The sequence below is a fragment of the Rhopilema esculentum genome, chromosome 6, assembly GCF_057945365.1.
Source record: "Rhopilema esculentum isolate cy_ngs chromosome 6, ASM5794536v1, whole genome shotgun sequence".
NCBI classification, from domain to species: domain Eukaryota; kingdom Metazoa; phylum Cnidaria; class Scyphozoa; order Rhizostomeae; family Rhizostomatidae; genus Rhopilema; species Rhopilema esculentum.
Window position 1 is genome coordinate 12,911,702 of NC_142820.1, and position 20,199 is coordinate 12,931,900.

General features: G+C 36.9%; 1 protein-coding gene across 2 annotated transcripts; it reads left to right on the top strand.

The window, feature by feature from the left end:
- Window positions 1-3,439: 3,439 nt before the first annotated feature.
- On the top strand, window positions 3,440-20,124 carry LOC148960147 (uncharacterized). 2 transcript variants are annotated; one of them, XM_089108887.1, is made up of 5 exons: window positions 3,440-3,644; window positions 4,147-4,192; window positions 6,496-6,732; window positions 14,646-14,954; window positions 16,835-20,124. In XM_089108887.1, exons 1-5 carry the CDS (start codon window positions 3,600-3,602, stop codon window positions 18,796-18,798), a joined length of 2,601 nt encoding a protein of 866 aa, XP_088965013.1. In that variant the 5' UTR covers window positions 3,440-3,599; the 3' UTR covers window positions 18,799-20,124. The 2 variants fall into 2 exon arrangements, with proteins under 2 accessions (XP_088965013.1, XP_088965014.1); XM_089108888.1 differs by lacking the exons at window positions 3,440-3,644; window positions 4,147-4,192; window positions 6,496-6,732 and adding an exon at window positions 10,316-11,280.
- The last annotated feature ends 75 nt before the right edge of the window (window positions 20,125-20,199 follow it).

Here is a 20,199-nt window from a genome sequence, read left to right on the forward strand (position 1 = left end):
GCCCTCAAAGTTTTTTCCAAAATGTACTCAAACCATACAAAAAATCGTCTTGCTCTTTGTTTTTAGCATGTTAGGACCCCGAAAAAGCTTTAGCCTCCTCAATCTGTAATATGCTCCCTGCTTCTTGAGACGTCGATACGAAGACTTAATGTTAAAACCTTAAATTGTGATAGCATAGTACGACTTTAAAATTGTAATGGCACGTTCCACAAAGGCAGGCACTATTTTCCTTCAACAATCTCAATTATTTATACTAAAGAGACATTGAAGATTTGAGTTTGTAAAGATAAGCTTTTGGACGATCTATATTGAAATGTGCTCTTTATTAATGTGCTGACACTGACACCTTTTTACTCAACCTAATTCATCACTGCAATTTCCTAACAACATGACTACAATGACAAAACAGTGAATTGGATTTTGGGAAAGGATTCCCTTTTTGAGATGCGATGGCAAGGGCGGGGTCTTTAAACCCCCGAAGGCAATTGTTTGCCGCCACAGAAAATTTTTTATTGATCACACGTTGTTACCCAAGGATTACCAAAATATCCCTGCAATTTCTCTGGTAGCCACATGTAGTGGGTCGTGTTACTGCGTCTGTTCATCCTATTCAAGATTTAGTATTGCATTTTCTTAATTTCTTGATTGTTATATGAACTTTTTCTAAAACTGTCAAAATTCAAGAATTTACGAAAATAATAGACAGGCTTGAATTTTTTCGTAAGTTTTACTTTTTACCTAAATGAGTTTTTTGAGTAAAGAAAAAAGACATGAATTTTACCCCTCAACTTGAGGTACACTTGAGCTAGTATCGTGTTAGTAGAACTTTCCAGTTCCTTAATTGTAATAGGATGATTTATCCCAAAAAATGCTGAGAGGTGCAGAAATTTGTCAACAGTTGTAAGAAAAATTTAAGATTTATTATAGCCTCAGAGCCTCACAATGATTCGTTTTAAATCGAGGCTCAACAGAATTCAACCATACTTGTGGGGGACCACAAGTCCACCTTTGGAATGATTCGTCAGCTGCATGTATTCAGGGCTCGTGTTTAGAAAAGATTTCTACCTTCTGGGTTTAGATAATTATTTATTTACGATAATATTTATTCGTTTAACAGAATATACTTCAATGTTTTCGCAAACTTTGTCTCTTTATGGATAGTTATTTTGAAAAGCATTTTTGTAAGCAAAACATACCTGACATGTCCATTACCTTAAATTTTCTCATAACCATTCTGTAACCATGGAAAAAGTGAAATATTGGTTATATAGAGAAGTATTGACTAACATGTCAATTTAAGAAAGCAACTCATCAATTTGTGCATCTTTTTGCTCAAGCCCTTGTTATTAAGCAACTATATTATTATTAGAAAAAGAAAGGAATAACTTACTAGGGAGCTCTAGCCAGCAAGTTTTTAGCCTTGAAAATCATTTATTGCCAAGGTGTAGCAACCTACGTTCTTAAAAAACCTTGACACGCCCCTACTCTAAAATATATCTGTTTTTGTTGTGTTTCTCCGATCTGAAAATGAGGTGATTTATTATACCAAACGTTATTCATAGTCGCATAATTTCACTAATGCTTCATGTTAAAAGCACGAAAGATTTACGAGATATAAGATACACGAAAAAGATATGCCAGTTTCATACAAAGAGACTAAACTGAATCTTAAATGGAAGTCAAAGGCAATACGCTCACAAGAAAAAGATGTAGCTGTTATTTTCAATATTATTTCAAAACTTTGAAAGATCCTTTGATTTTACGAGGAAAGTACACATTTTTTATAGAGCACTTTTGGCCTATTGTTTTTAAAATTGCTAGCTTTGGCTATTTCATCAATAGCACCTCTCTGATGCCATTGTTCTCTCGCCCTCCACTCCACCCAAATGAAATTTTGGATCCTGATCACTTAAGTCGTTTCGGTAAGAATTGTTGGGGGCACTATTGTTGGAAAATATGGGAACAAAAGGGATTTCTAATTGGAATAATGTATTTTTATAAATTTTTGTGGAGGGGGCTCAAACCCCAAAGAACAATGGTGGCTGGTAAGAGCCAGCCCACAGTCTTCTGACAAGACAACAACTTGGATAGGCTTTCGACAAATATCGGAAATAGCCCGAATTTTCCAGCAAAAACGCGATTGAGGGCCAAACCCCTCCATGCCCCCAATAAATCCGCCACTGTTCTCAACCCAGGGCCATCACGAGGCAAGCCTTGTTGGGGGGGAGGGGGGGTGTGGACTACAAATTTACCTGATTAGAAAATAATTACCTGAAATAATTAAGTTGATGTCACAAACCCTCTGCAATACATTTTGTCAATCTAACTATGTGGCATATAATTCACAACATTCATTTTAAAACCTCAGGGTTTTTTTAAAATGACTTTCCTAATAGTTTTGCCAAATCTGTATACCGGGATGGGCAACTACCCGAGGCGGCACCATGGTTGCCGCCGAAGGACCAGAAAGTTTTCGAATTTCGATGCTTCCAGTTCCCTGGAAAAAAATCCTGCCGAAAATTCATTTATCTTTGCAAACAAATTGAACAGTAGATAAAAAAACTGGTACAATTTCGACGTGGTCATGAAAAATTCAATGTTGTCAGTTACTTCTAAAGCTAGGTAACAAGCGGCACTGGTTGCCAATTTAGATCCCTCTTTCCATCTTAACATGCCTTTTTAAGGGAAATGGACACAAGACACAATTTTACCTAAAGAGTGCCTGGATTTTTAGATTTTTAGATTTTGTGCCAACAAGAAATCTTCAAATCTTCTAGTTATTAGTTTTTATTATCTTCCTTCATGTCAAGAAATATCATATTTAGCCAAAGGAGCAAATATCTTTGCTTGATCCTTTATTGATGTTGATACATGAAGGTCGCTAAAATACCTAAAGCGTTTCTTCCACTGGGCGGATTTTACCTGAAATTTCCTATCGAGATACTATTGGGGGGGAGGGGGTGTGACACCCCCTCACGCGCCCCCGGTCGCGACGCCCTTGGGTTAACCTTTTGTTTCGTCTTTTCCAATATCCGGTTTACAATAGGCCAGATTATTATAAGCGTCCTTATATTGCTTGTATCTATACAGGAAATTTAACCACATTCAGAAGAACCAAAAACTGCAAATAACAAGCAAAAATGAATCATCTGTTATTGTTTGAAGTTGTAGTTCGTGTGTGCAGTTTAGCAATCTTTCCTTGAATTAAATGTTTGTTTGAATTCATTCAGTGATCAATTGTCGAGTAATGATAACGACGGGGTGATGGTATCCACACCCTTCCACATTTTCATTCTTTCAAATATGCGTCATCGATGAAAAATGAACTTGGAGCTGTCAAATCTTGAGATGAACATCCGTAAACATCGTCCCTCGGATCTGACCGCGGATAAGTCACAAAGTCACGTCATGCAAAAACGCGTCTTTCCCGCAGAATGATCGCGCATTGAAAGGACGGAGCAACAACCTATATCGGTATTTTGGAACTGCGGAAAATGGCTGTGGCCTAAAAGGATCAAGTTCGGTGATCTTGTTAGCAGGCACTGATCTTGCATAGCTTATCGTAAAAGTATGACATCTATTGAAATACGTTAGCATCGATGGATGTAGTACAGAGTGCAGTTTTACATCGTAAAGGAAAGAAGGTAGGATTTAATGGCTAATAAGTGCAGGAAGTGGGGTAGTTCGTAAAACTGAGCTTCTCAAGTTGTTGTTTCCTATACGGAGCTGGACCTGTCATATTTGTCCTGTATTCATTTTGACTGCAGGATTTCAATTAAACATCGTGAATTATTTACAGAGGTACGCATATAGTAGAGCTATGAGCAGGCAGCTACGGTGACATGCTATGTCAATGTATCATGCCAACAAGAAGTAACTACAAAGTTGATGTATTTATTGTCTGTGGGGAGATTATTTTATGCCTTATGAAAGTGAAACAAGTCGAAAAGCGAAAACAAAACTCCTCAGTTGAAACAAAATCAGATTTAAACAGACTTGTGATTATTTGCCTTATTTCCTGCAGTGGTGTTTGTGTCTGATCGTTCCGATTATTTCCAGTCGCAATTAAAGGACGAAAAGCAGTAATTGATCAATAATTGTCAAATCGCCAAGAACTGTTATTAATGATCTCAAATTTAATTACAGTGGAAATCAAGATGGGCAGTTCTAAGGAAAAATGCTGCGGTTGCAGGTTCGTTGTCTCAAATTTATAGTACTACAGTGTTGGAAGTTACTCAGCTAATGTGTAGTGTAGTAAAATGTCGTAATGATGATGAAAGTCATGTCTTCATTCTCATGGACAAAACTTCCCACTTTGACGAAGAAAGTCGTGGGTTGTTTGACACCCACTACAATCACTTGTGATTTACCTCAGTTCACAATCAATTTTCATATCCTTTCGCAATGAAGTTTAATATTTGCTGTTTGGCCCACCAGTTTGTTTTCAGATCGGCTGTTTTTTCCGTTGGCGGGCTGTCTTTTTGAAAATCCTGTTGAAAAATATTTGAAGTTTGTAGCGCCGCCTTGAAAGTAAGCTAGAGAAACACTGAAAATATTTGAGTCAGATAAAACCGTTGCAAAAGGAGTGATAGTTTGTCGATGCGGAAGATGATACGTGACGAAATGTGGACGTTTTTTATTCTTCGTTGTTAATCATCCAAATTAGTATTTCCTTTTGTCTTCATTAAAAGGTATTTAACTGCAGGAAATACCGACTTGTAACATTTAATTTGCTACAGTTTGTACATCCTCTTAGCAGACTTTCATAACGACTTGCCTCCTGTTGTTATGCAGTCGTGGAAACAATTAAAACTTGAACCCATCGACTTACGAAGTCATTGACAATGGGGCGGATTCTTTAAACATCTGCAGGGCTTTTTTTGAAGGGGCTTTTGTGTCCGAATTCTATTACTTTCAGTCGCTTCGATATGAAGTCGTGGTGTACTTTTGTAAAACATTTTGCTATATTTATATTGTCTTTTGTTCATTTATAACAATACTTTTTATTTTGAAAACAGAAGAATACAATAAACCATTTGAAAACTAATCCCGGGATAGTTGTATTATCCTGTACTTCCATCAATGCCCAATTTTGAAGTTTTTTATAAAGTTTTCTAATCTTTTCATCTAAGCACATGGCATTATTCTTAGTAACGTTTATTAATATTGATTTTCGAAGGCAGTTCAGACTGGAAACCTTGTTATGCGCCTACAATATATTGCCCACACACTCATATTTTCCAGCCACATACTTTTGCATATTGGAATCATAGAGTTCCTATTTAGAAACATTTTAAATTATTATCACTACAAATTTCTAAATTTGAGTGATTTCAGGCGTGCAGGCACAGGTTTTCAAAATGAACTTGTCTGTGCAGGAAGCAAAGTTTCCAGTCTGGAATACAGTCATATGCCAAATTTTGGACCAATACTTTTATGGTTTTTAGGTTATTTAATACATAGTCTGTGTATCTGTTGATTGTTTCTGCATAATTCTCATTAAAAAAATTTGCTTTGAATATTTTGTAAGTTTTCATGTGACAGCCAGGAAAAGTTGTATATGAAATTATGCAAATTTTTTATCGTTAACCTTTAATTTCTACAGCAGATTATTTTCTTCAAGTTTTATTTGATCTGAGTGTCAGGAAAAGTCTAAAATTTGTAAAATGAAATTTAAGTATTTCAATCGTAATTAGAGTTTATGTTAACCTAAGCATAAGGGCTCTAGCCTCTTCCCCTAGAAAATTTTTTGGAAACAGGCACTGCCAGTTCTGGCAGCCTTTAAATGCGCCCCCAAAACAGTATATTTTCTATTTGATAAGGGACAAATCAGTTGTAAAGATTCTCTACCAAGTACCTTTTTGGTCTATTTGTTTGTTAATTGTTTAGATTATATGACAAAGACCATTTTTCATTTTCAGTTTTGAGGCAAGTCTGCAAAATCACTCCATCCACTATGATTGCCTTGCTCAAAATAGTTTTTGAGGCTAATACTTTTAGATGTTTTCTTACAAACTTTCAAGATTGATATTTGATTTCAAATGGCAAACTCAGAAAATTTCATTTTGTGAATACATTTCTAGCTTATATGAAACTACAAATATTGGAATATTTATTCAAATAACTTGAAGGTGGCATGAAAATCTTGAAGAATGTTATGATACACACTGCTCCTTTTTTATAACCTTTTTAGAATTGGTGGGCAAATTACCCTGCTGTTGCTAGACCTATTATCTTATTTGTAAATAAGATATATTTTTTGCAGGAAGCACAGCTAACTAAGGGAAATTGCATTTTGAATTGTGCACCTGAAATTGTGTATGCGTAAAAAGCCCTAAATGGTGCAATATATAACATAACATCATTAGATGTTTTGTCATCATGTGGCCTTTGTGCCCAAATTTTTGTGAAGCATCCAAACAAGTGCTTTTATTATCATTTTTATTTGGAACAAGTTAAGTACCATATTTTGATTGCAGTTTTTCTTTGTTCTAGATCCATTTGTTGCTGTCACATTAAATCTTTATAAAGATGCAAATCATGCTGTCAGTAAGCAGCACAAACGAATTCTTCCTTTGTGGAAATATGCTGGGTGTATTACTGTTGACAAGCTTGATAAAGTTGAGAATGTTTTGGTAATTTTCACTGAAAATAGTACAATTGTATTTGGGTTTGATGGAAGTTCAATTCTGCGCCAATGGTATGAAGCTTTTCATTCCCAATTCGGCAAAGGTATGAGCAACCTTACAATTATATTCCTTCTTATTTATTTTGAGTTTGTACCCTAAAACTTCCAAACAATTCAAATGTCTCTTTGGGGTTTGTAGTTTTAGTTGTGTTGTCTAAAAATTTTCACTAGAGCTGAAAACCTAGTTAGCTTCCCAACGATAAGTTTAAGGAAACTTGCTTTGCCTTTACTTGGAGAGATTTTAATTAAATGATGCTTAAAGGTGTTAACCTGTCAATCAACAAGTTATCCAATCACAGTAGACCATCACATATTTGAAATTCCAAAGACACTCCCTTGTGAAAGGCTGATCTTAACCTTTTTGTTTAATCAGGACTTTTTCCAGTGGGTAATTTAAAGGCTTAGGGCCTGTTAAGGTAATGGAAATCTGTCCTATTAAAATTGATTTTCTCCAATTATTTTTGAATTGCATTTTCAATACTAATATATTTAATATAAACTTTTTTATATTTTTATTTCAAAAAGTATGTTCAATTATAGGTTTCACTATTTTAAATGTAATCACTTGATTATAAAATAAACCACAGGAATTTCTGAAAATATTTTAACCTCATGTAAAATGTTCAGGGGTGGTTTTCATTGAATGCTTTGCTGTTGAGTAGATCTGTGGAAGTAAGAACTACGTTACAATTTAGAAGAACCCTATTCAGTGGTGGACCTAAGTCTGGCACCCCTTTCTGGTCTGGCCCAATTATTGTGAAGTTTCCTTTAGAAAGTGAATAGAGAGGCTTCTGTCTGTACTCTCATCACCAATTTCTGAAAATTTTTCTGCGCCCCTACTACCAACTGCCCCTCCTTCAACTTTGCTCTGGATCTTACCCTGACCCTATAAAGCTACACACAGAGATATGGATTTACTGGAAGGTTGTGGTGGTGTCACACTCCCAATTTTTGTTGTGTCCTTCAATAAATGTTTCTTTAATCCAACAAAATCATTTTTGGAAGTCAGTAGTAACAAAAGGATGCAAAAATTAGTTTATTATCTTCTTATCTTCCTCATGTTAAAGTTAAAAACTGAATTTTAAAAATGAGTGTTTCCATTATATTTCAGGCCCCTAAAGGGTGTTGCACCAAAATCCAATCACCATCTAATCCTTTCCTAATCCTTGCCACTAAAGTCAGTCTTTGGCTACACATTCTAGAAGAGTTATTTGACTTTGACACATCACTTGACTTTTGATGAGAACATTGTGGTTTTGTTTAGAAAAGTGAGAATACCCATTCATAATTCAGCTTCTTCCCAGCATCAATTTCTGGTAAACAGCTCAAATCACATCCCTGTAAAGGTTATAAAGGTTCAATTATATCATTGTATGTCTCCAGATGCTCTTCTATTCCACAAAACAGTAAAGCCCTAATAAAACACGGGCTTAAAAAATATAATGTGTAAGAAGGAAGAACTGCAGGATAGGCTGTCCCTCATTTCTGTGAATCTTGAAAAATATCTTGACAAGTGACTTCAAAATGAATGTCTATTCAATAAGGACAAAGATCTATGATCAGAGATAGTCAACAAAATCTGTAGAGCATTTATGCAATTTTCTTCTCCATTTTCTATCTAAGCACTTTATTTTAATGCTTATACGCTATTGACATGTTGGAAACTTACTGTGGGGGAGCCATGCAGTGCCCAGTTAAGTGGACAGTAAATTTCAGATTTGTTTATCTCTCAGTAATAGGTTTTTCATTCTGGGTCCAAAAATATCTGATCAGCAGAAACAGGCATATTTAAGAATAAATTTCAATTTGCCTCAAGACTTAACCCGGTTTTTGGGTAGAATCCCTTCCAGTTCTTTTCTTTTTTTCTGTAGAAGCGATGGATTGTAGGATAACACCTAATTAATGGACATAAAATTAAAAAACCAAGCTGTTAATTGCTCCGGTTAAGAATCTATATTCATAATAGACAATTCCTGTTTATTTATAATCGATAAAATAATCTGAAGGCTGGTGTTACATAACTCAATCTCCATCAAAACATTTCAGATTGTTTGAGTCTCAACAGAATTTTTTATCACTGTTGATATGCGATATGGGGGTAAAATTTTTTGAATATCCCGTCTTTGTTATCTCTGTTATATAGGATTGTTACAAAACCAATTTGAAATTCATGTGGAAGCAATATCTTTGATAAAATGACAACTTTATTATCCTTTGTAGCCAAACTATGCTAAATATTTCAAGTGTTAGAATTATGCACCACGCCAGATATTCAAAATATCTCTTTGAACATTTATCCAATAACCCGGTTAAAATAGTTTTCGGGAGTTGCTGTTCGTGCAAATACTTTGCCTTGGCAGATGTGGGATTAAAAAGAAAATAGACTTTTTGATGTCTCTTTTTTTGTTTTGTTTATTCCTTCGTGTAAGTCTTAGCCTTTTAAATCTTGAAAAATTCAAAACTCAATGGACTTGAGAAGAAAGTAAAAATTCCTCAAGATCATCAGTAGTTTTTTTATTTTCAGTTGCTTTTTAGTTTCAAAAAGTATTTTCTATAGTTTAAGAAAGTTAGAAAGTTTAATGCAACAATTTTTTTGTCATCCTGATAAGTGTTGCTCTGCATAGAATTATGTTCCTTTTTCTTTCATAAGAAAAATACAAAACACCATACCATACTGGAATTTTGCTGAAACCTCGTGGTTAGGAGACCATGGGATTTTATTGTTCAAAAAGGAAAGCAAAATAAACAAGTTGCAATTTTAAACTAAGATAAGTTGCGATCCGTCTTTTTGAAAATTAAGAAAATGATATTTTAATCATCCTCATTATGCCTTTGCCCTTAATCTTCATCTTTTCAATTCATTTTTTGTCTATTCATTTTTGGAAACGTTGTTTATTCGCCAGCAAATTTGAACGATTGATGCCTTGAAATTAGTACTGTGTTAATTTCAGCATTTTATTTTGTTATAAGTGCATATTTAAGTACATTTTACGTTTTTTAGCCAACTCACTCACGAAAATGAGGCGGGTGCTTCAAAGCACACATAGCCACCACAAACGGGCTCATGCGCAACTTTGTCTGATGTTGCGAAATTTCAAGATCTGTCCCTTAGGCCTGGTTCAAACGTCGCGCTTCTCATGTGCCGAACCTAACTCGAGAATTAAGTACATGAGGGGCGCGACGTTTGAATCAATTTGGTACGGCAAATTTAGTTAGGAGCGGCAGACTAGTTTGGATCGGCAGAGCTTGCCGAGCTGCACGGCTCCAGCACGGCACGGTTTCAAACGTCGAACTTGTCATGTACCGAACTCAATGCAAAATTATATTTAATTTATTTTCCTTCACAGAATTCATTTCTTTCTTGGAGGGCGCATGCGTTTCAAACAAATATTTGAGATTGTGCGCCTTAACCAAGATACTTTATGTAACAATCCTAAAAGCCATTTGGCCCGACATGATTAAGTTCGACGTTTGAAACGGGAGTCGCGCTTAACATGCTCAAGTGTCGCTCCAAACAGAGTTAGGTTCGGCACATGAGAAGTGCGACGTTTGAACCAGGCCTTAAACGCCGTCCTGACTAATTTAGTTCCATATCTGTATTTTCCGGTTTTTAATCTCCAAAGATTAGCCCACAAAATTCCAAACTTTGACGTTTTTTCATAGATTTTGGTTAAGCTATTTTGTTAAGGAACTTATTATTAAATCTCGATTATTGAGTTTCTTAAAATGTTAGAAAATCTTTACGAGCTTTAGTTTTCATTTGCTCTCATTAAAGTAAATGTAAATTTAATCTGCCAACGTTAGTAATTGATAAAGTGTCTATAATTGGCAAGATTCCTTGCATATTTTTCTAAACTAGCTACGTATTTTTCGTTAATTTTATTGGTGTTTCTGCATTAAATTATGCGCTATTTCAATTAAACTTCATTCATCGAGAGACTTGTTGATTGTGATTTTCATGTAAATCGGGCTGAAAATCGCTTTCCACACTAACTGACATGTTAGCTGATGGAAGAAATGCTCCTTCCCTTATGCGGAATGCTAACCTCATCCATTTTGTGAAATTTTTATTAAGATCGCTTGCTAAGGTGATTTCCTTATCAGCAAAGACGTGCTTTCTTAAGTGACTTCTGCATTTGGTGAGCAGTAGGGACCAGCGGCTCGCCGCATTCTTTATAAACCTTGAGATCGCTGTGAACGACCCAGACGTGATATTATTTTAGTCGTTGAAGCAAACCGAGTTTTCGGCTCCGAGACTTGAGGCAGTCTAGGCCAGCGAGGAGAAACCGGTTGTTTATGGCTCCAGCTGTCAGTTTTGCGTGCGTCACATCGTCTTTATATCTTTTTAAACTTTTGTTTTTACCTTGCTTGCAAATCTAAAAAATCCCACATCGAGCCATTCCTTTGTCACCCTTCTCGTGAAGTGATCACGTGCAATTTGTCTCGTGACCAGACTCTGCGCTGTCATTGGATAATAATGTATCTGATCGATATTGAGGCTTTCTGCTCGTAACAAATGCAAGCTTTTTTCCTTGCAACGACACGTGTGCTGTTTCTGTTCTGGGTGGTTTTCTTTTCGCAGTTCAATTCAAGTAAGTAATACCCTTGAGTATTAATTTTGACTCATTAGGACCCGTTCGTTTTGTCGTATGGCCTATTGCCATTCTGATTCTTCAGGACGTTTAATCATTTTGCCATGTCACACCTCACCGTCTGCAACTAAATTTTGCATCTTTATTGACTTTCATTCTTATAACTTAAAGTATCTTTTAATTGATGTAAACGGCAACTAAAGTATGTTTTTTTATTCGATCAATTAGTAAAACGTTTAAACTGTATCTATATTCTACTTAAGTTGTCAAAAAGCCAAGTTTTTTGACTGTATATACATGTTTGCATAACGTAAATAACGTAAAGAGAAACATGCAACGTGTTAAAATAGAATCAAGCAAATTCTCTGTCACCATAAGACAAATTATTATTCACAAGTAAAACTCTAACTTTACCTATGTCAGTTTAAAATTATTGTGACCCTTCCTCGAAAGATTTGGTGTTATCAATTAAGATTTCAGATACCCACTTTTAATGATTATGGTTCGAATGCATTTGCGGGTAAGGCTCCAAGTGTGACCGTTGCTGCTGTTGTTGTTTGTTACCAATAAAATTCTAAAAATAGTGCATGACGTCATTTAGCTTTGATTAAATCCAGAATTACATCGCCCATCTGTTAAAGACTCATTGCTAACAATGGACCTTTGCGAGCGTGGCGACGGTCCAAACAATGGCAGTAATTGATTTTAGACAGTCTAAAAATGCATTATGGGATGCTTACGTAGCGCAATGGCTCATTGTTAGCAATGAGTCTTTAACAGATTAGAGCTTAGCCCAGAATTGCAGAATAAAAGCTAGTGCTGCTTTGTTATTTGTTACCGATAAAATTCTAAATATAGTGCATGACGTCATTTAGCTTAGACAACCGATGCTTTGATTAAATCCAGAATTACATTGGCCATCTGTCCACAGATTAGAGCTTAGCCCAGAATTGCAGGATAATGGCTAGTTACAATGAGGATTAGCATTAAAGAACATCGAGTCATCCTTCCCATCGCGCAGTTCAGCAAGTACTTTTAATTACAAGTTGCTAGATGATATAATTTCTATTTATAGCAGGCCTAAGGTTACTTTTTGACTTTGTGACACAAGGCCACAACAACTAAAAAACTCTGAATATTAAACGTTTATTTATTGTCTTTTCGTTATCTACAACTTGTTAAAGGCAATCTGTCCTCTATTGTACCCAGTTTTATCCTCAATGTAGTTAAATACATATTCGGTTGCCATTGATACCTAATTAGCAGTTGTAGCCAATCAGAGCCTGTTTTGGATGGCTGGCACATCGTTGCGCGCATCAGCCTCAATTCTAGTTTTAAAGGATCCGCTTTTACCTTAGGTTCTTATGATTGGTTGCAGAATATCAGATTGTTCTGTCAGAATATTAACAGCGCCTTTTCTTTGCGTTTGAAATGCATTTGTGAATTTACTGATCACGTTCGTTGTCGAACGGTTCCCTATGCATTTAGGCCAATGTGAGGTTTGAAGAAGCTATAAACACCACTTTTCGACGAATCACCCAGTAACATCCATCTTATGGCGGATTTGTGTATAGGACAATTGAAATAAACGTTTCTTGGACAATAAAATGAAAGAAATGAATGCATAGCCTCCTGAACGTTTCTTTAATAGATGTTTCGTTTGTTTAAAAAGTGCCCTGCTTTTTACTGGTATTTCTGAAATTCATGTCACCCCTACACTAAAAAGACATTAACTCTATGTTCGGTTAGCGACTGGGACGAGGGGGTGTGGGGTTTTTCGGCGTGAAACAATCTGGTGCATTTGCTCCTCGTGTATTCATGCCAGGGCGGGCAATTTTGCTGTTTGATTTTGACTTTTCTGTGTTTTAAAGGTATTAATTTTCAATGATTCCCTTGAATATTTGCATACGACATTGGTGATGAGCCCCACATTTTGCGATGCGTCCACGCTAGAAGATCCATCGAGGTCATTCCGAAATTATAAAATCATAGAAAGTGCAGGTGCTACAACTGCAACCCGAGGACGTGTCCCGTTCTGCGCTTGTGTTTGTGAAATTTCTTGTGCAGGAAAATTGAAAATGGTTCCTGACAGTGAATGTTCGAGATAACGGGCTGTCGAGTTAGTGGTCAGTTGAGATAACAAATGACTTTTCTACACAAATCAATACAAGGGGGTGTGGAAAAAGTTCGAAAGCGCTCTTTTTTACAAGCATTATATTTAAAAACATACTGAAGTACAAAATCCTCCATTAATAAGCATAGTTATACCCAAAATTGGCCGAGCTTTAGCAAAATAAGTCCCATGTTTTTTCCCTGAAAAACTGTAATGAGTTAGCATACTTAAGGTGGTGGTGCCTACTCCACAATTTTTCTTAATGAACCACGCGGATGCGGAAGTATTTATTGATAAGGGCGGTAGATTTTTCTGTACCTACCTGTTGAACAATTTTCCGTGTTTCGAAATTCGTGCACACTACGGGATAAAACGTAACAGGTGCCTTGCTAACACTCAGGGCTCTTTATGAATTTGAAAATCTCTTTGAATTCGTATCCTGCGGGTTTATAAGTTGCTTCCCTGCGTTGTAGCTCAATGCGACAAGAATCGATACTTTGTGGGAGTTTAAATGTTTGTAGATTGTTGTTATGGCTCGGTGTCGTCTTGGAAAGCCGTGATCAGATCCTTTAATGCTTGAAAGAATTGCAGGCATTTCGAAAACTGAAAGGAGAGCATCTGTTGGCGTTGATTAAGACGTAAAGATCTGTTGTCGGAATTTTTTAGAGAGGAGCGATGATCATAATTTATGTTCAGGTCAAGGCAAGAAGTTTTTGGATTAAAATGATTGAATATTTTGAGGGCTTTTATGGATTTGAAGTTCAGCTTAGTTAGTGTTAGGTGTGTCAGGCTATATTCCTGTGGAAACCCTGAAAAAGGGTTTAATCTATAAAAATACCCGTATTAAGTGTATTGGTACTTTTATTTACATTTTAGTATGTCGATAGACCGAAGCTGTTGACAAATGTTTATGTATTAATTTTTTCAGAACCGCCAATCGGGCACCCGATTTTCATTTTTTTCTGTATAATTAATAACTAATTTTTCATTGTTGGACTTGATTCTTGACAGCTTTGTACAACCGTAACCTATTTCTTATCTTCCTCTAAAATGGATGTTTTTATTTCTCATCATCCACTAAGCTTATCAGTTTTGAACATTGCGCGTATGGGAAGATAATTAAAGTGGTATTTGCGTTTGAGTCCATCGAACAGATGGTTCTTAGAGGCGATTATGGGAAGTGAATAGTTTTATAAGTCCTTAATCGTTATGATGCAATCGTATGCTGTAACCATGTGTCTTCGTTTTTCAGAAACGACATTTCCAATAAGCATTCCTGCCAAACAAAAGCTCCGAGCTGGTGAAGCTAAATTGCTGTTATATAGTGACTTTTTCTCGATTATACACAACAAAACATTTCGGTGCGTAGGCCGTTTCAACATTCAAGAGCTGTATGGGTTTGCGACTATTGAAGGCGACTTCCTCTTCGAGGTTCACCGATCGCGGGCGACCAAAGGACATGGGTACCCAAAAGGATACTCAAACACGTTCCGATTAAAAACGAGATACAGTGAAGACATTGTTCAAGTTCTGGAGTACATCAAAGGAGAATACGAATCAGGTAAATTTATTTTCATAGTCATAAAAGCATAATTTTCAAAGTTTGTTATATTTGCGAGACTGCTTTGTAGCATTTGTTTATGTTTACTTGTTTCAAAAATGACCCCAGCCTCCCCTAAACAGAATGATTCTGTCGTTTTGTCTTTAGTAAACTTGTGGTCCTTCTCCAATTTAAAAGAAAACTAGTGTACCTACTTCAAGCTATTTCAGATTTTTAAGTATTTCTGTCGGATTTTTAGGTTTTCGGTCAGATTTTTAGGCTTTTCTTTCAGATTTTTAGGTATTCTGTCGGATTTTCAGGTATTCTGTCAGATTTTTAGGCTTTTCTTCCAGATTTTTAGATATTCTGTCGGATTTTTAGGTTTTCGGTCAGATTTTTAGGCTTTTCTTTCAGATTTTTAGGTATTCTGTCGGATTTTCAGGTATTCTGTCAGATTTTTAGGCTTTTCTTCCAGATTTTTAGATATTCTGTCGGATTTTTAGGTTTTCGGTCAGATTTTTAGGCTTTTCTTTCAGATTTTTAGGTATTCTGTCGGATTTTCAGGTATTCTGTCAGATTTTTAGGCTTTTCTTCCAGATTTTTAGATATTCTGTCGGATTTTTAGGTTTTCGGTCAGATTTTTAGGCTTTTCTTTCAGATTTTTAGGTATTCTGTCGGATTTTCAGGTATTCTGTCAGATTTTTAGGCTTTTCTTCCAGATTTTTAGATATTCTGTCGGATTTTTAGGTTTTCGGTCAGATTTTTAGGCTTTTCTTTCAGATTTTTAGATATTCTGTCGGATTTTTAGGTTTTCGGTCAGATTTTTAGGCTTTTCTTCCAGATTTTTAGGTATTCTGTCGGATTTTCAGGTATTCTGTCAGATTTTTAGGCTTTTCTTCCAGATTTTTAGGTATTCTGACAGATGTTTAGGTATTCTGACAGATGTTTAGGTATTCTGTCAGATTTTTAGGCCTTTCCTCCAGATTTTCAGGTATTTCTGCCAGGTTAAAGTATTCCAACAATTTAAAGGACAAGTGACACGCTTTTGGCGCCAAATTTTTTTTTTCTTTTAACTTAAAGTATAATGCTGTATGAGAGTGTTGTTGAAATATTTTTCCTTTCTGATTTCATTTTCCCACTTAAAAACCCATTTGAAATTATGGCGGGAAATAAATCACGTGACACCGTGACGTAGATTGTGATAATTTGTTATTGCTGCTACTGGTATAGAGTGCAATATTAACGTTTACAACACGCTTGTAAACGAATACAGTTCGTCTGGACCTGTCGCGTCGTGTTTCGTAAGCTCTCTATCAATTACAGGAAAATTCTGAGTTATCACAATGTACGTCATAGGGTCACGTGATACAAAGCAAAATCGCGCCCCCTGCGCCCCCTGATTAGAATTTTTTGTTCCAAACCAGGAAAAACTTACTTCTAAAAGATGATCTATAAGTTAATGAAAAGAAACGATAGGGTGAAAAGTGTGTCACTTGTCCTTTAAGCAGTTTTTCGCAGATGTTCTCCTTCTAGAGTTATTCAAAGGTATTATGCACCAAAAATGGTTTTAGTCCAACTCACAAGCAGCGAATTATCTCGGACTTTTCTCGTTTTGTGTAAAACACATTTCCATTTTTATGTCGTTGATTTTACTTGTTGTGCTATGCAAAAGCATTGACTGCACAACTCTAGAAGGAGTACCTCGTTGGCTCCAAGCTTAAATTTACAGTCGCCTATTCTGCTCTTAAAGCTGAAATCCCTATTCAGTGCTGCTACCAGCTTTTATGCATTGAGCTTCTAGTAATTACGAAGTAGGGTTCCCTTTCCAATCTCTGCTTATATGCTTTCTGTGTGGAATGAAACGTATTTTATGAAAACTTTAATATGTTTTTTTGTTAAAGGTTTAAAAGGACCATTGCAAACTCAGTTTGATACCGGGTCTGGGTCCATACTGGATATGGAAAGAGAAAGGCGGAACACTATTGATTCAGATCAGAGTTTCTTTCAAAGAGCCCTGTTACGAGTAAGTAACCGGTTTAGAAAACACAGACGAAATCGGGCTGCTACTGTCAGCGAACAAAGCAATTCACGTCGGCAGCGAATAGAACAGTTGAACCAAGCAGTCCTGTCGAAAGAAAATGGTTCTACACACGAGGTTGAGCGAGTTTCAAATGACACTTCGAATGCAGGTGGTGACTTTCAAAACGAGGCTAGCGTGAAACGAGGCAATGAAAAAGTAAGAAGTAATTCATACGGGGATTTTGGTAGTGATCCTGGGCGCCGACCACGTGTTAAGGCACAAAATAGAAATGAAGTTGGTACTGAAAGCATTTCTTCTGTTCAGTCTTCTGGGATTAGAACTGCAACGCCAAGAAGAAACTTGAGCTCTTCTGCAATACCAACCGGGCGAACAAAAACAAGTGCCGGATCAGTTTCTGGCGTTTCCATTGGGAGCCGGGGGGTTAGTACTTGTTCGGACGTCTTTCCGGAAGACGATGTTTCCGAACCTCGTGATCAGAGGAATGCAAAGCTGCATGGCCCACCAGTCGCACCACCTCGGTCGCCAATTAGCTTAGGAATATTCGAGTTTCCTGATGCAAATGGAACATTGGCTGAAGAGGAATGGGATTATTTAAATGATAAAGGGCTTGATATGTTGACCAGACGTGAATCTCCAAGTCCGAAAATTGCTCCCGAAATTGTTTACAGAAAGAAGGCAGAGGAGACAAGTCTGCTGGATGAGATTGATCGTGAAATTAAACGAAGGACACGGGAAGAAGAGTCAATCGGTATTGCGCCGTCGACACCATTGTCGCAAACTTCATTTGATGGGCCTAGTCAATATGATCGCTATGACAACGATGAAAAGGAGGCTTATGTTATGCTTAGAACAACTGATCTCGGGCCAACGGTGAGCACACATCCCGACATCATAGATGGTAACACTGGGCAGGGTCAGAGCACTGAAATGGGCCCTGTTGGTACAGCAGAAAATCATCTCGAAAATTCCAGTGCTGTTTTGAGCATAGTTAAAAAACCGGATGGAATCCCTATTTCTGATATGAATTCGGATCCAGGCGTGCATTCTCCAAACAAAATTGATCACAGTGAGCCATCGTCGAATTATCAGAACGTTTCAGAAGTCGTTGTTGGGGCGAAGGACAACGTGGCGTCGAAAGGACGACGGAATTCTTCACGCCGATCGTCGTCGAAGCATTTATCTGACCCCCTGCTGACGGAGCGTCTCGCCAACATCCAACAAAAATGGCAAGGGCAGTCGGATAATGTGGCAAGCTCTTTACGCGAGTTGCCGCACGAGGAGATGACTTATGTCAATGTGGAAGGACAAAATAATAACGAGAACGAATCTTCGTACGTTAATGTCAGCTCGGAGGGTCCGGCGACGCGAAAACCTCGCAAGAATAAGCCAGCGCCGTTGAATATTAATTTCGATAAGTATGACGATGATGATAAAATTTATCATGATGTTGGCCCGTTGATGGGCGGGGAGAGGAGCGGCAGTAGCGAGGCAGTAACATACAGAAACATTGGCGTTGGCTCTTACGAAAATCTTGCTGGTCGAGCAGTGCGCAATCGAGCCTACGTGAATGTGCCTTCGCCTTCGCAAAATAAATTGCTCAATTATGTACTAGTTGGCGGCTCGAAAGGGGGCTTACCCTCGTCTTCTAGCCGGACGAACAGATCAGATTCTTTGAATTCTTTGAGCTCAGATAAAAGCCAGTATAGCATGATCGATGAAAAAGCGACATCGTTACTACAGCGGACGCGAGAGCAGCATTGGCAGCGGCGCGAGGAAGACGGTCAAGCCAAATTAAAAAAGACGAAGAAAAGCCAGGGCGAATGATAAACTCTCTTTTTCACGTAGCCGTTTGCATGCTAGGCCGGAAATGTAGATGACAAAGTCTTCTCACCTTGACTATGACGGAGACTTCCCGTCATGCATTTCTTGAAGACAGTAGATTCAACATTTGCTTTATCCTTTAGTCGTTAAATTCTAATCAATGGCAGGGACGATGAAAGTTTCTACTATAACCCCCTTTTTGTTATGGTACCGCCTTTTCTGTTAAACAAGATTCAACCACAAGCATTGAAGCGGACTGTTGTTAAAACTTCATGTCCTTTTCTCGATCTTTCATTCTTTCATCTTCAATTTTTGTCTTCTTTCACTAAAATTGAGTTTTATGATTAGTTTGGGACTAGAAATAAGAAATAGAGTCACCTCAAGCTCTCGTGCATTTTGACAAGTAGCCTCGTCAATCATTGTATTTTCCTTTGTGGCTGTAAAGATCCCTAAACGTCACATGATTGCAATTACCACCATAACATGGCTTTCAGGTCAAAGTTTAGAACCCCCCCCCCCCCGTCCCCCAGTACTATTTTCTCATTTCTTTTGTTACTTTCGCGTGATTTGATTATTAAATATTCGTTAACTACAGACTGTCTTTCGTATTGGCTTGCCAATTATAATTTTAAAGACAGCGCATTTTGTCTAAAACACGACTTTATTCAGATTTTTTTCACTGAACTGAAAAATTAACTGGATTAAAAAGAACAAGATTTTTCACTAGATTGCAAGATTGCTTGAAAACATATTTCTCCTGATTTTTTTAGAGCTACTTCGTAACTAAGTGGAGCTATCCATTCTCGGCTTGCGGTCTCTCCATCCTCCCACTTGCTTAACAAAGGTTCTGAAGAGTTTCCATAATATCCCCAACTTAATGATACTTGTAACAACTGAGAATGTTTTTAATTCGCTCATTCTTTTTGTTTGCCATTTTAGCTGCTAGTTTCTTCAACCCCTGTTTCCCTGTGTCGTAGCCTGCGTGAATTTTGTCCAATCACCTCCTCCGCAACCACATTTTTGTTTTGGTGGCATTTTTAGACATAGAGTAGTGCATTTTGTAATCTCACTTCAGGCCCTTTAGTTCTAGACTATTTTCCCACTGAATAGAGACTTATGTTTTTTGAGTGGCGACTAAGATGAATACTTAAATTTGAATAAAATATATATTATTTGCATGATTGCAATGCGTTTTAGAGCATAATTTGGTAACTTTTTTAGATTTTGGGTAGAAGCAAAGATTAAATGAAATGTATTATTATCGTTACGTATTTTTATACGTGGATTTTTAAGTTTTGCAAGCAGAATTTCGTACGGTTAATTTCGCAACCTGTTTCCTTTCTTGTTGTGATCTTTCCAAATTCTCTGAAATATAGATAAAATAGAAAGGAATATAGAATTTTT

Excerpts from the sequence above, each read along its gene's own strand:
- LOC148960147 (XM_089108887.1), top strand. The coding sequence starts at position 3,600 with ATGGATGTAGTACAGAGTGCAGTTTTACATCGTAAAGGAAAGAAG. Across the intron at positions 6,733-14,645 it reads TCATTCCCAATTCGGCAAAG|AAACGACATTTCCAATAAGC; the intron begins GTATGAGCAACC and ends TTCGTTTTTCAG. Across the intron at positions 14,955-16,834 it reads CAAAGGAGAATACGAATCAG|GTTTAAAAGGACCATTGCAA; the intron begins GTAAATTTATTT and ends TTTTTGTTAAAG.